This window comes from Syngnathoides biaculeatus, chromosome 5 (assembly GCF_019802595.1).
Source record: "Syngnathoides biaculeatus isolate LvHL_M chromosome 5, ASM1980259v1, whole genome shotgun sequence".
Classification (NCBI taxonomy): domain Eukaryota; kingdom Metazoa; phylum Chordata; class Actinopteri; order Syngnathiformes; family Syngnathidae; genus Syngnathoides; species Syngnathoides biaculeatus.
This window is the reverse complement of record NC_084644.1, coordinates 4,081,204-4,097,192: the sequence shown is the minus strand read 5'-3', so window position 1 is coordinate 4,097,192 and position 15,989 is coordinate 4,081,204. Positions and strand designations below refer to the sequence as shown.

The following is a 15,989-nucleotide window of genomic DNA, read 5'->3' as shown; positions in this document are numbered from 1 at the left end:
ACCTATGGGCAATTTAGAGTGTCCAATGATTGTTTCATGTTTTTGGAATGTGGGAAGAAACCAGAGTGCCGGAGAAAACCCACGCAGGCACGGGGAGAATATGCAAACTCCACACTGGCAGGGCCGGGATCGAACCTGGGTCCTCAGAACTGTGAGGCCAACGCTTTCCAACTGACCAAAATAGGAGGCATATTTAACATATATTTAAATCCATAACATGTAGGAGTATGAATAGAAAGGCAATTATTGTATGAATTAGTTTTTTTCAAAAATGACGAGAAATTGATATGCTCCAAAGTTTATCAAGGGGAGTTTGTCTGATATCTGCTTTATGTGTAACAATTTGGCCACTAGGGGGCTGAGTTGTCTACACTAACATGTTGGTAGAAAGCGTTCAAAATTTCTGAATGTACAGTACATGAGATCAGTCAGTGTACATATAACTGTGGTGGAATCATGACTCGAAGTATTATTTTTATGACTTTTTTTTTTTTTTTTAATTTACCTTGGTTCCAACAAGGGTGTAGAGCCATTGGATGGTTTCGTTATGGCCAATGAGGCCATTCATGCCATCCACGAACAACATGATCTGTCCCAGAGCTGCAACGAGAGAAAACAAGACCGGGAGGATTTTGGTTCATTATCCAGCCACTGAAAGTTTTCTTTTTGTTTACTCTCAAATTGTCCTTCTCAAAACAGGTGAAACGACGGATTTTTTTTTTTTCAGCAGCTTTTGAAGCATTCAATCATAACACAATAGCATTGTTTGACAGTAAAACATGGGCCAGGGAAAGTACAGTACCGTTTATCCATCCATCCATCCATCCATCCATCCATCATCCATCCATCCATCCCTCCATCCATCCATCCATTTTCTTTGCCGCTTATCCTTACAAGGGTTGCGGGGAGTCCAGGAGCCTAACCCAGCAGTCAATGGGCAGGAGGCAGGGTACACCCTGAACTGATCGCCAGCCAATTGCAGGGCACATAGAGACAAATAGCTGCACTCACAATCACACCTTGGGGCAATTTAGAGTGTCCAATTATTGTTGCATGTTTTTGGGATGTGGGAGGAAACCGGAGTGCCCGGAGGAAACCCACGCGATTTTCCTCCTCAAATCACACGCGACAAACAGATGTGCATTGTTGTGAAAGGTGTTAATTATATTGCCGTGGCCCACGTCGAAACTCGAGCTACTGTCCGGGGAAAAACTTGAAAAAACAACGTCGGCGCGCTCTCATCCCTCAAGTCGGGCCGACGTGACCGTAAGGAAAATATTTGAGCAGACCGCCTCGATGGACGCTGACACGACTTCCATGTGTAAGCGGATACATAAATAAGAGGAGAATAAGAGCCCAGGGATCTCAGCGGGGGAAGCGCTTCGGTCAGACAAGTGTGGGGCTTCTGTTAAAGAGGGAATTGGGGGGGGGGGTGTACAGCTGCACTGACAAACGGAGTTTTTCCTTCTTCTTCTTCTTCAAACAGTAGGTGCTTAGTCGAGCCTCGGCGGTCACATCCGAGCACACAACGAGGGGTTAATGCGCTCACACTAACAGGATGAGCGCAGCTTGACCCCCACCACCTCCATTAATCAGCTAATGGGAAAAAGGGGGCGGGGGGTCGCAGTGGACAGCAAAATATTGACAGAAAACACATGGTAACATTGGAAAAAAAAAAAGTGTTGATTTCCAATTAATTGCTGGTTAAAAACGTAAAACTTCACAGAGACAAGACGCCTTTCCAAATGAATTAGGGAGTTGTGCTAGCATCTGAAGGCGAACCAAATCCGGTCGACCGTAGATCTGTTCATCTAATCTCATTTGTTAATGAATCTGCCCCATAAGAAATCATCAAAATAGATTATGCGGGTCCAACGTTCAGGGTTAAAAGATGCAGTCAGCCCGAGTGATTTCAGTGAGTTTGCTCCTTTTATTAGATTATTTTTCATTTTTGCTTGCCAAAAAATTGGAAATCAGTGGTTATGAGTCATCCCGTCCAACTTCAAATTCTGCACTTCTTCAACTTTTGGTCCATATTTTACAGGAAAATGTTTGGTTGGGTTTTTGAACCAATATTACATACTGCTGTCTTCCATGTGGACTGCGCGGGTTCAATTCTCAGCCAGTGGCCGGTCCCAAACCCGGCTGAGAATCACGCGAGTGACTCGCTGTGACTCCCCCCTGACAGGAGAAAAAAAATGAAAGTCACTTCCTCTTTTTGCTCGAGTTTCGAGTTCTTCTTCTGCCGTTCCCGAGTGCCCGTTGAGGTTCCTCAAATGTCGTTTCGTTCGTGAGAATTCAGCAGGATTCCTGTTCTCACAGCAATGGACGTCAAAAGCACTCAGTTGAGGATTCTAACAGGTCGGAACAGACGCTTTGGCCTCTGACCTCGACCGTCCTCTCCCACAAATTAGTCTTCGAAAACGATAATCAAACAGTTATTCAACCAAGCAATTATAGATGATCATCCCTCTGCCTGATTGTTCAGAAAACAGAACAATCCTTTGTTTCAGCCTTTTACCCAAATGATGAGTCTTTATTATTTTTCCAGTGGAACACCAAAATCATCCAAATTCCTGCCTAAATAGGCCACTTGTTTGGATACGACCAAACAAGACTAAAGTGTATTTCCAAGATTTCCCCTCTAAATCACAAAGAAAGAAAAAACAGCAGCTTTGAGTAAATAAAATCACAGTGGATGCGATGACCCAAACACACCAACTTTTACTGTATCTGGCCAAAACTGTTGTTGGCTTACTGAGCGCTCCTCGGTAGTTTCACCAACTAATCTTCACTTGGTCATCGTGTCAAAATACTTCGAAGAGGCTGTACCGTCAGTCGCATACTTCTCCTGGTCTTCAGAGGGGCCGCGAATGATCATCGTGCCAGGTGCAGCTCAAGTACGCTCCCGGTTAATTATTCCCAACGTGTCCGACACGAGAATTCCTAACAGTCCTCTCGATCGGGCGAGCCCCGAGCGGCGGCGAGGACGATGTGGAGAGTGCAAAGAGCCCACATCAGAGAGTGTTTATAAAAACATGATTAACCTCCTCAGTCAGCGTGGACTCCAGTGTCACCCTCTCCCCTGAACTCCCCCCGTTCAGCTCGGGAGCGCCGCTGACGGATGGGCGACAGGGCCAATGACATGATCAACAGCCGCTCCACTGACTCCAGAACGCCGCATCGCCACAGCGAAGACCTCCGTCTACAAAGTAACACATTTTCCAGATTTTCCACGGCGAGCTACATTCTTCGTGTCTAGTCGACCACTGCTACGACCACCGTGCCAATGTTTATCTGCTGGCTACACCTGAGTAAGTCCCGCACGGCCCTCAAAGGTTTCAAGCAGATACTGCGTTGAGGCTTTTCAACGTCTCATCGCGCAACGGGATTGTTCAGCTGCTGACAGAGGACACATTAGCGCTCCTAAAGTCGGCCGCTAACAGACACGTTGATCGTAACGCATGACGGGCTCGTGTAGTGCTTGCGTCAGTTGGACAAATTCAAATGGCTAAACATTTATACACAGTACCAAAACCCACACGACCGCAATCTTTCCTTAAGAGTCATTTAAAAATGCTTCGTCATGGAATTAGCGCACGCCAGCTGAGATTTAAGAACATTTAAATGTAAATACTGTAAACCACAATGAGGCAAAATGATACTGTAACTTGTTTAAAAAAAACAAACGAACTAAAATTACCATTAATTAGGGAAAATGCAACCCTGGGAAACAAAATTATTCACACAGCAGCTACCTCTGTCAGAGGCAAATGTATTTCCTTCCCCTACTTATGATTAAATGACTTATGAAACTGGTCCTGGGGTGGGGGGAGAGAAACATTACCTGGGTATCTAAAACATGACGAAGACGTCCTAACTTTTTCCATCCATCCATCCATCCATCCATTATCTACTGCTTTTCCGGATCGGGTCCAGGGGGAAGTAGCTTCAGACTTCCCTTTCCCCAGCCACTTCTTCCAGCTCTTCCGGAGGGATCCCGAGGCGTTCCCAAGCCAGCCGAGAGACATAGTCTCTCCAGCATGTCCTGGGTTGTCCTCGGGGTCTCTTTCCAGTGGGACGTGCCTGGAACACCTCACTCGGGAGGCGTCCGGAAGGCATCCCAATCAGATGCCCCAGCCACCTCATCAGGCTCCTCTCAATGCGGAGGAGCAGCGGCTCGACACTGAGCCCTTCCCGGATGACCGAGCTTCTCACCCTATCTCTAAGGGAGAGCCCGGACACCATTTCGGAGGAAAGTCATTTCGCCCGCTTGTATCCGGGATCTTGTTCTTTCGGTCACGATCCAACGCTAATGCCCATACCCCAACTTTTTTAATGGCAAAAATTTTCAAACGAAGTAAGTTTCATGATTTTTTGCAGTGTTCCTGTCGTTTGGGGCAGAAAAATTCAAGAAAAGATTGACCAAAAGTAGGGCAGACTTTGGGAATAAAAATTGTTCATAAACCTGCTGGAGCGCAGAGTGCGGGTGGTGGTATGCATGGTGAGCAAAAAATAGGGTGGGCTCTCACCATGATGTGAGTTATGCGATACTCAGGGTGGCAGATGAATGAAAATACACAAGATTCATTTTCATAGTTGGGCCAAACAGTTTTGGTGGCCAGTTGCCAGGCAGAATTCCGAAGGCTCTATCATAAATGCCCCATGGGCCAAATATAAAGTTCTGGAAAACACTAGGACAGCACTGCGTATTGCTACGCCAACAAATCTGCAATCGGGTCCAAAGAAACTGAAATGTTTTGCAACTTTTAGGTTGCTTTGTATGTATATATTTCACGTAAAAACAACACAAAAAACCAGAAATATCGACTGGATGTTCTTGTATTGGCACGGATGATATATCAGATAGCTGAGACCCGATCCCTCCGCCCCCAAGTCTCGCGTGTAACAGACAACATTAATAGATTCTTAAGAGAATTAATAAGAAGAGCATGTGAGCTCTGAGACTGTGCAGGACAGCGTCCACTTCAGGCACTGATCTGGGTCCAAAAAATGTGAGCCCTCCATTTGGGTTAATCACGAGCAGGTCGAAAATACCTCACACAAAGTTCAACAATAACACGGCTCTGCCCCCTTTTTGCATGGATGTCACGTAATGAGATGCTGGCAGACGGTCAGCGGCCTTCAAAGCTCAGTGATTGGAATTTAAATGTATCCACGATGGGAACGGCGAGCCTGGGAAGAAAACACATGCAAGCAAAAAAGACCTTCTGTATGAAAGACCCGAAGCGTCTGAGCCACAGCCGCGGTTCTTAAAGACCGCGCTCTCGTAAACCGCGGCAATTATGTTGCAAATCCGCAGGAATGCGCAGGAAGGGCTGCTCCGTGACCGCTGCCAAGGTGAGAAAATCTCCGAGGTTAGGCTGGCAGCGCCGACATGAGTCAGCTGGCTCCGGAGGAGTCACCTTATCTGGAAAGATGCGTGAAATCAACACAAAGCTTCCCTTTTCCCGAACTTATTCATCACTTTGCCCCTTCGCTTTTTTTTTTTTTTTTTTATTTGGAAAGATATGCAAAACTAGGTCAGTCGGACTGTCCCTCATCGAGGAGAATTTATTTTATCAGCACTTCGGGAGGAGGCCAAGTCTCCGTGGCGTTCGGGCTGTTATCTTGCTACCCCGCGCGTTAGCCGGCAGTCAGGAATTGTTGAATGTAGATTCTTCGCCTCTAAAACCGCTGCCAACGTCAACATTTCAACATCCCGTGCAATAACTTTAACCTCCATCAAAAGACATAATAAAAAAAAAAAAAAAAAAAAGGAAGTTCACAACAGATGAGGACCACAAAGTGAATAAAATCAAAACAAGAAGCTCAAACGCCGTCAAAGCCTGTGCAACACGTCAGCGGACTCGTCATTCGTAAAGCCGTTCCTTTTGAAAACATAAATACTTAACATGGAAACTCAAAGGTCCAATTTGCTGGCCCGGTTGTCAGAATTCAACCGGAGGTTTTGAGGAAATTACAGTTCACCGACGTAAAAACCTCAAGCCGAGCCAAGCATCTCCGCATGCAAGTTGTCGTTTCAGCGAGGATGGGAAGGATGAACTCCGTGTTTTGTTTTGTTTTTTTCTCCCCCATTTTTTGTGATGCTGATTTCAAACTCCACCAGAAATTTTGCGGAAAGTTGCACACGCGTCTGTCCCGGATCCACAGAACAAAAAGGCTCAGAAGTCAAAAATAAGATCAAAATAAAAGAACCCGCACAACCGCACTCAAGTCTTCCCTATACTTTTGTGACTTTTCATCAGCGGCTGACCAAATGCTAAATTGTTGTATTGTTTTCCAATTTATTTTATACCCATCATGGATTATTTCCCCCCATGTGTATGACTATTAAGAATATGATCTGCATGAAGTTGAGATCCCGCTTTTCCATGGCGGTCTTGTCATTAAAGTTAACGTTTTAGTGTTTCTACATTTTACCAATCACGATTAATAAATGGTTTGACACTTTTGTTTATAACCATTAAGGATGTTGAGATATTAAAGATAACTTGTCCAGATGATATAGTTATGATATATGACTATTTAAAGTGGGAAATTTGGGAAAATCTAATGGCGCACGACCTACCCATAACGGATCGTGATCAGCTTAAGACTTTCTCCCGAACGTTTTTCTTGCAGCAGTCTTTCGCTTGCGGTCTCGATCCAGGAAAGGACATGTTCGTGGATAAAAATCTCACGAGTCCAGACCGAGCAAGATGAGCTGCGCCTGCCAGAACATCTCCAGTCACCAAGCCGACTGCCAGACAATCTCCTTTCCCTTTCGGCTTGCCCCGTTATGGGTCGCCACAGCCTGTCATCTTTTTCCACCCAAGCCTACGAGTATTTTCCTCTCTAACACCCACTGTTAGCGCCTGCATATGTAACGGATGTCAGCTAGCTAAACTCCCCAAAGGTTTGTTGAGGATTGAAGCGTTGGGGGCAGTCATCACAGGTTAATACGCAAGGCTTCCGCATGTGGAATCCCCACTGCTGTTCTAGGCAGGACACACCTGTTCTTCTTCTTTTCCTTTCTGCTTGTCCCGATGAGGGGTCGCCAGAGAGTGTCATCTTTTTCCATCTAAGGCTATCTGGTGCATCTTCCTCTCTAACACCCACAGTCTTCATGTCCTCCCTCACAACATCCATCTCTTTGGTCTTCCTCTCGCTCTTTTGCCTGGCAGCTCCATCCTCAGCACCCTTCTACCAACATACTCACTCTCTCGGCTCTGGACATATCCAAACCACCAAAGTCTGGACTCTCGAACTTTGTCTCCAAAACATCCAACTTTGGCTGTCGCTCTAACGAGCTCATTTCTAATCCGATCCGATCTGCTCACTCCGAGCGAAAACCTCAAGATCTTGATTTCTGCCACCTCCAGTTCTGCTTCCTGTTGTTTCTTCAGTGCCACCGTATCTAATCTGTACATCATGGCCGGCCTCACCACAGTTTTATAAACTCTCCTGTCACATAGAACACCAGACCGACAGCGAGGTCACAAAAGTGCGAGTGCCGTTGAAAGGAGGATTCTTCCATTTTGAAGTCAAGCACACGTCTGCAAGCATTTGACAACTCAGTGTGGACCAAAGCCCCCCCAAAAAAAAAATTCCCTGATGACATGCAAACACATCTAACAGCATGCAGCAAGTCCTCTCTGGAGTGGAGGACTCGTGAAGTTCTGAGTCGGTCATGGGAAGGAAATATCTTGTACTCTGTATACTGTACATCCAACACTTGGCTTATATTTAAAGTCATACTTCAGAGGTTATGAATGAAAAAGTCACTAAAAGCTTGACTGATGAATTCACCTACATCTGACCTTAGAGGGTGGGACTTTGGCGCAACGGCAAAAAATGACATCCTCCATAATGGTATGCTAAGAAAAAGATGAACATGTTAACATGCCCCATAGGCCAAATCTAAAGTTCTGGTCTTGGTAAGCCATGTGCTTTTTTTCTCATTTTATCATTTAGAGCACACTGGGGCTGACAAGGTTCGGCTACCATGTCAGCAGGAAACTGTCAATGCACAATTGTGTGGATGATGCCTACGAAAACCGCCAAACAATGAATGGCAACAAAGTCTACCATGGCGGGGGGGACGCAAGATGACTCATCGGCGGACCACAGACTCTGGATACAAGAATGAAGAGTCGCAGAAAGCGCAAAATCTTGTTTCCCTTGAGACTTGCACGCATGAAAGGAGTAAAAAAAAAAAAAAAAAAGGAGTATGTAGGTCATGCAGGTGGGGGTAAATTGCCTGACCATGTGAGGGGGACACGGAGGGTCTCTGTTAGGTTTCACTCGAGGGCCAGGGGGAGGGTAACCGGTCTGATCTAACCAAAAACATATCACAGGGTCAAGGTTTCCCTTTCAAGTAAAGGTTAGCGAGTCAAAAGCTTTTCGAGACTTGAACATGTTAATTGCGTTGCCAGAGCAGAGCGCGGCGAACGGAGTCGTCTGGAGGGAAGGAACCGTACCGGAGGCCAAATGTCACCAGTGGAGTTGAGGACTTGCAGGATGAAAACATGCGCGGCACTCGCTTGCTCTGGAGCTGGAGTCGTTTTGCAAAAAGCGAGCCAGTTGGACTACGTAACGGTGACATCGAAGTGGAAATCAACCAGGGAGAATGTAAAGAAACGATGTGGATCGCATGCTTCAAAGCACTCGAACGGTCCTGATATCGGCGCCTCACGTGCAGCGCAGATCCAGCGGATGAGTTTCACTCCAAATATTTCCTTCGTCATACCCTCGAGGTTGCATCCTTGTGCCTTTTCATCAGCCCCAGCATGGAGGGAAAGGAAGGGAAATCACCGCTCCCGCAATAACAAAGCGTGCACGTGTGTTTATGTGGAAGAGGCGGGAAAGTAATGGTCCGGCACCTCCGGAGGAGCCGAGCCGCAACACGGCCGACGACAGCTTCCGGCGACACGTTGACACGGCCGCGGCTGGACTTTCGTTTAATTCTCACCAAAATGGTCAAAGCGGCATCGACGGGATTCTGTTACACTCTTTCAAGTGGAGAAAAACTCGAGCACAAAAACACTGATACTTTGTCAAAAATGGAGGAAAAGATGCTTGTTCCAACCTTGGAATTGAAATACCGGAAGGAAAAAGAAAGATTTGCCGAGCAATAATCTAGTTCTTTTAGCTATGACAAAGCAGAGAAGGCCCGCGATAAAGCTGCATCGCGGAGTTCCAACAAAGTCAAGTGAGAGTTTGAACTTGGCGGGCAGTTTGCCAAACTCTCTAGTTTGTTTCTTTTCTCTTTCTTTTTGATGCCACCGTGGATATAAAAACGCCACAGTACAAAAGCCACAATAGACCAATGAAACGGGTTTTGTGTTTCAGGTGCTCTTAACTGTCCATGAGGTCACAAGAGCGTTTAACAAGGCACGCATGGATTCGAGCATCTCGTCCCTGGACAAGGCCAGTTGGTTTATAGCCTTGGAACCAGCACGTCTTTAAAGCCCAAGTGTCATCCCTATAAACATTTGGAAATAAGATATTGGAAGGAAAAATACAGGTATCATTATTCACTTCAATGGCCATACGAAAAAAATAAATATGAGCGGAGAGCGCGTCATCCATGCGCAAAGTTGCGGAAGTCTCATTCGACATCCAAGTGGTGGCCATATTGGCTGCATCTACTGCCCGTGACGTCACGTTGGGACATTCGCCATTAAAAACACGCTGTGGCACCGACTATGGGCGACGAACACGCCCCTTCTGACACGGGAGCTCTTTTCGAAGAACATCTCACAACCGAGTGAAGTGACCGGGCCAATATTACCTTATCGTTTTGAGCCTTATTTAGATGATATGCGGATCACGGCCAAACCACCTCCCCACTCAATCCACCTCTGCGCAGCGGTGAGAAAGACGCCGCGGCCAAACCGCCTCCTCATCCGATCCACTTCCGCGGTGGAGACAAGCCACCACTGCTCAGCCTTGTCGGCCTTGATTTGGTACGCGACAACTACTTTGCGTGTAAAATACTTATTATTGCACCAAAACACACAGAAGCCAATAACGTAGTCTAAGTTGGTATATTTTCACAAATAAGGGTTTTAATGAACGTAATCCGTTTAAAATGTTGGCTCATTTATTTGAGAGTTCAGATGGTCATAACTTACTTCACCATAAATATCATTTCACGTGGTGAACTGATGCCATTTCCAGGCAGTACCCAGACCCGTCCAAACTCCATTTTTGTCACAATTTCCTAAAGATGTCATGAGCAGAACCGCAAAACTTTGTGGTTTATGCTTGGAATACATTTAACTCCCAGTTTATCGTCGCTCCAAAACAGCCCAGCCCATCCCAGATTTTGTGACGTCAGAGGTCCGCCTACGAAATGAGTTGTTTTGCAGGTAAGAGAAACTAGGTCAAAGTTCGCGGACTTAAATTCATTAACACTTGTATTTTTTGGTAAAAAACGTCGAACAGGATATGCATTTTATGGAATAGTTGAACGTATATTTTCATCTAGATAAGATCATTTGCGTTAGAAATTACACATTCCATGCACTTTAAAGACCGCAGACCTTCTCACTACAGCGTCAAAGCGACAAAAGCAAGAGTTAGGAGGATGATAGAAGCAGAAAAAGGAAATATGAGCACGACTTATCGATTACAACTGCCAAGTGGCGAAATAATAGAGCATGTGACGACTCGAAGTCAGCGATACCAGCGCCGCGTGCGGTGTTTCGCCGTCTGCCCACTGACTTTAAAAGGTAAAAAGCAAAGTTTCTCCACATTCCTGCAGACTTCAAACTGTCAAGTTCTCTTCCGAAGAGTGTTCCAAAAAGGAAGAGAAAAAAAAAAAGTGCAGATGCAGAAATAGCATTGTAGGTGTCAGTAAAAACATAGATCATTCCGGAGACTGTCCACGGGGACAATTTGAGTGAAAGAGATAATTGCTTCAAGGTGCCTGCAATTAGTTTGCCCGTCTGATGCTTCTCCCGTCTCTCCCTCACTTTCTTTCTTTCTTTTTTAAAGATGTGACCAACTTCACACGAAGTGCAAAAAGTGGAAAAGAGAATCCTCGTCATCCAACTATTTGTTGCACTCGCTGTTTGTGACTACGGACATTGTTTAAAACGATGAAATTGCCTTCATAATTCAACATCCAACTTTTACTGTATATTGCATTGATTTCTGCACTTACCACTCCAACACTTTGACCTCGCAAGAGATTATTCGCACCTCGCACATTACATATTCATTTATTTGTGTTATGGGACCAAATGTCATTCAAAACTCAAATCCGTAGGTCGATTAGCGCCGCAGAAGAGATTGTGTTCCATCTCAGAGGTTCTCCCCGGTATTTCAATTTGACACGCTATAGGTATGCAGCATACAATTACTAAATTAAAAAAAAAAAAAAAAAAATCATCCATGGGTGGAAGAATGATTAACTTTAACGAGGCCTTAATTTCACTCGCGCATTTGTGACGTGGCGGCATGGACTGAGCACGGAGTAGCCGAACCAAATGACAAAAAAAGCCACTTGAGAAAGAGTGACCTCACTCCCATTTGCACTGATGGGGTGATGAAGGCAAACACGGTTCCCCCTGGGCCAGAACTACAGGCCTCCGGCAAGTTAAATCCCGGTCCCTGGGCCAGGTGCGAGGGGGGGGGGGGGGGGGGCCTCCAGAAGGGAGCGGACCCTGAAATAACCCACATCACAGAACTAACTGGTCACAGACACCTTCGGGCCGTCACGAACGGAGAAGGGGGGAAAAAAAGCAAGATGTGGATGTGGATGGGGCCAAGTCTGGGAACCCGCGCGTGTAAAATGTACATATGCTCACGAGGCCCAAGTGTGAATGATTTTTTTCTTCTCCTTTCTTTTAAGATTCTTTTATTGATTCGCGACGGCGCTTTCAAAGGCACGTTCATGGCTGCCTTCTTTACCTTTCGGATCTGGCTTCAAGTTGAAAGACGTTATGTTAAAAATACGACAAAGGATCAGTGGGTCACCCTTCGGGGATGCTTAAACTGCACACACAGATTTATGTAAAAAAAAAAAAAAAAAAAAAAAAGATTAAAAGCTCGTGTTGTTTTCATTTATCAGACAACGGCGTTGTAGAGCCTGAGCATTTTATAACACTTCTTAAAGTACATGTTAAAAAAATGAAAATTTGTTTTTTCTGTGCGAATGAATTGTAATCTTTAATCTTCAGTGAGCCGTTTTAAACCCTTTTGAATATCAGATGGGTCGCAACATTTTTGTCCCATCCACGTTCATTAGTTTTTACCAATTGAAATCGCCAAGAACCGCACTGGCACGCAAACAACAACCTCCGACTGAACGAGGCTTTGGCAACATGTCATCTGCACGAGATTTTTCAAAAACGCACTTTTTCTGAATGCTTGATTTTTTTTTTTTTTTTCTCTCCCCACACATGTACGGAAATCCCAGCCCTGCGACCCTCCCGCAGAAAGCCCCTTCTTCCTGGGAATCTCTACGACATTTCAGATTCCAGATCTACACACATCTACATTATGTCCATCTACACGCGTCTCAAGTTGAACTTGTCGCGAGAAAGAAGGGACCGGCTCCATCCTCAATACTCTGTGGCCATTCAAGACAAGTGAGGCGAGGAATCAAAATGGTTGAGCGTGCTTAAATTTCTCATCGTGATGTTGAAACACGAGGAGGAGCGAACGAGCGATAAGGATGTTTTGATCAGACAGGGGAGGGAAATAATATGAGAAGTGGTCTCATGATTCATCACACAGTGGCACCGGCATCTCCTCCAACTCTGGCGGGTCCAAATAAAACCTCCTCCCCCCTCCTCCTCCTGTACGATTCAATCCGTGTGTGAATGAGAAAATCCTTTTTATCAGGCCAACAGAATCCAAGCAGGGGTCATGTTCACGTTTATAACCTGCACAAGTTGGGGGGGGGGGGGGGGGTAACAGAAGAACTTGTCGCAGACTTCCAGATGAGGTCACCTCTTAAAAATGCTGCACATGGAGAGCGCGACACATTTAAGAGAATAAACACAAGGGGGGCCCAAAATTGACATCGCTCACCTAAAAGGGTCTTGCACAAAAGGTCTGGCTGACGCACTTTCACCCGCGACGCGTCCTGCTCAAACCTCACATCTGCACTGGCAAATGTTTTAATCTTTTTTAATTTCCATTTCCAGTCATTTTCAACCCTGACCTTACCGTGGGTGACACCGGTAATAAGAATTTACAGGAAAAAAATGCAGAAATTCAAAATAAAACGCAGCCAAAGAAATCAAAATTTCATTGTTCATTTTTCGTGTTGTGATTTATTGGTTGATTTTAACTGGGGAGTGACTGATGGTGCAGTGGTACACACGCCTGCCTTTGGTGCGGGCAGCGTGGGATCGATTCCCGCTCAGTGACGGCGTCGATGTGTGCCCCGCGACTGACTGGCGACTAGTTCAGGGTGTAGTCCGCCTTTTGCCCAAAGTTAGCTGGGAAAGACTCCCTCGTGAGGATAAGCGGCTTGGATAATGACGTTTTCATTAAGAACGTAACAAAGTCCCAGTTGAATGGATTTGAGGAGCATTCTCACACATCCCAATGTGGAGTTTCCAAATTGGTAAATTCCGGGAATTTCGCAATCCTGAGTTGGATCACATCCAAAGCAAAACCAGCTCGACAGAGGAAAAGATGGAAAAAGCAGAAAGGGGGTACATTTTATGATCCCGACAGGTTTTTATGACTTACTTAAGCATGTGTGACCCTCGTAGCAGGCAGTAAAATGTCAACGGCCTTGCAGGATGCGAGTGAGTCCTCCACGATCCGACCCAAAAAGCATGTGACCACATGCTTCATGTGGTCTCTCACCCGCTCTACCAGGGGACTGATAAATTTACCAACAACTAAACTCGGCCTCAACATTGCTTTATTTTTCGTTTTGTTTGACTTTTTCGTGGGAGAAGGTCATACGGCCCGTGTATCCATTTACATAGTCAACGCGTGGTACTGGATTACTCGTTTATGGAGTGAAGTGTTTGGTGATTGATTGGAAAAGTGTGCTCACGTACCTCTGAGGATGTAATTCTGGTAGTTCTGGTCGGCTTCGGCGCCCACTTTGATCAGACACGTCAGTCCCTCGGCCACCACAAACTCATGCACCAGATCCTTGTCGTCCTAAAGAAGGAAGGACAAGAAAACTTGACAATAATCCTAAAAATATTTGTAATTTTCGGATGGCAGCAGCGGATCCGAAAGGACTTGAAGGTTGAAATAACAATAATAATAATAAAAAAAAAAGATGTGTGTCTTATTTTGGAGAAATGCTTGTCGAGGTGCCTTTGAGTAAGTTAGGCACAGATTCTCCCTGACCTCAGTTCGGATGTGCAATTAAAAAAAAAAAAAAATCTGCGTTCTGCTTCTGTGCCTTGTACAAGAAAATAATTGAAAGGAAATGACATTGCAAGCAGTGAGATGACAACAAACTCCCGGCCTGTCGTTTGTGTTTTATCGTCTGAATCAGTTGATGGATTTGCAGTGTCCAGGTTTTGTTCATTTTCACGTCGTAAAATATCCAAAACCCGTCCCCACAAACCACATTCTTCACTCATAAGTCATAATTTAAACAGAGTGAAGGGTGATAGTACTCACGAGCAAGTAATGACCATTACTTGAAGTAAAAATTGGGTTTGTTTACCACTTCAATAATGTTAAAGCAAGGCTCAAGACCCTTTAGAGGTAGGACACGCCCTGCTGCTGCATGATTGGCTCCTGCACAGCTGTACTCGCTGACCAATCCAAATAATTATCACATTTGCACAGCATAAAATCAAAAGGAGTTTGCGCTGGGTAGGTTTAGGGCTAAGATTAGGGTGTTTTCGGCTTAGTGGGATTCGTATTAATCCCGCTACACTTAAGTCACATACTTCTCTTCCTGTCTGGGATCTACCAACCAATCATATTGGAGCAGGGTGTGTCCTGCCAAGGGTGGAGACGACTTCAAATACTCGGGGTCAACAATACAGAGCAATGGAGATGTGGCGAGGAAGTGAAGAAACAGGTCCGAGCGGGGTGGAACAGTTGGCGGGAGGTGTCTGGTGTTCTATGTGACAAAAGAGTCTCCGCTAGGATGAAGGGCAAAGTTTACAAAACAGTGGTGAGGCCGGATTAGAGACGGTGGCACTGAAGAGACAACAGGAAGCAGAACTGGAGGTGGCAGAAATTAAGGTGCTCAGGTTTTCGCTTGGACTGAGCAGGTTGGATCGGATTAGAAACGAGTTCGTTAGAGGGGCAGGCAAAGTCAGATGTTTTGGAGACAAGGTGAGAGAGGGCAGACTACGATGGTTTGGACATGTTTAGAGACGAGAGAGTGAGTATATTGGTAGAAGGGTGGTGAGGGTGGAGCTGCCAGGCAAAAGAGCGAGAAGAAGACCAAAGAAAGGATTGATGAATGTTGTGACTGAGGACATGAGGACTGTGGGTGTTCGAGAGGAAGCTGCACGAGATGGGCTTAGATGGAAAAAGATGACACGCTGCGGCGACCCCTAATCGGGACAATTCGAGAGGAGGAGGAGAAGAAGAAGGAGGAGGAGGAGGAGAAGAAGAAGAAGAATGTCCTGCCTAGAACAGCAGTGGGATTCTGCATGCGCAAGCCTTGCGTGTTAACGTGTGACGACTGACCCCAACGCTTCAATCCTCAACATACCGTTGCGGAGCTTAGCTAGCTACCATCCGTTACATATGCAGGCGCTAACTGTAAACACGCTAACAACTTTGCGTATCCTGTTAGGTGCTGATGCTCTCGTTAATGTTGCGCCTGCAGGGCACGCAATTCGCGGAGGTGGCTACGGAGACTTTGAGGGGATAAAGTGAGTTTTGTTTGCTGTGTTCGGACCGGAACGGCAGCAAGGGAGGAAACAAAGTGGATTTTGATTAAGACTAACCGCAGGGGACGTGAAAGAACCCGATGAAATCAATTTGGGTTCCTCTGTCACGATCGCACATCTTGGATCCGAAGTCCAGTC

At 45.7% G+C, this 15,989-nt stretch overlaps 1 protein-coding gene across 2 annotated transcripts in view; it reads right to left on the bottom strand.

Annotated features, from left to right (window-relative positions):
* The window catches only part of fhod3b (formin homology 2 domain containing 3b), a 101,558-nt gene that overhangs the window by 29,670 nt on the left and 55,899 nt on the right, over window positions 1-15,989 (bottom strand). For both annotated transcript variants that reach the window (XM_061819012.1, XM_061819011.1), the window contains exons 5-6: window positions 14,037-14,142; window positions 506-600 (exon numbers count right to left, since the gene is read on the bottom strand). In XM_061819012.1, coding sequence (XP_061674996.1) covers window positions 506-600; window positions 14,037-14,142 — 201 coding nt within the window. The remainder of the gene's footprint in view (window positions 1-505; window positions 601-14,036; window positions 14,143-15,989) is intronic.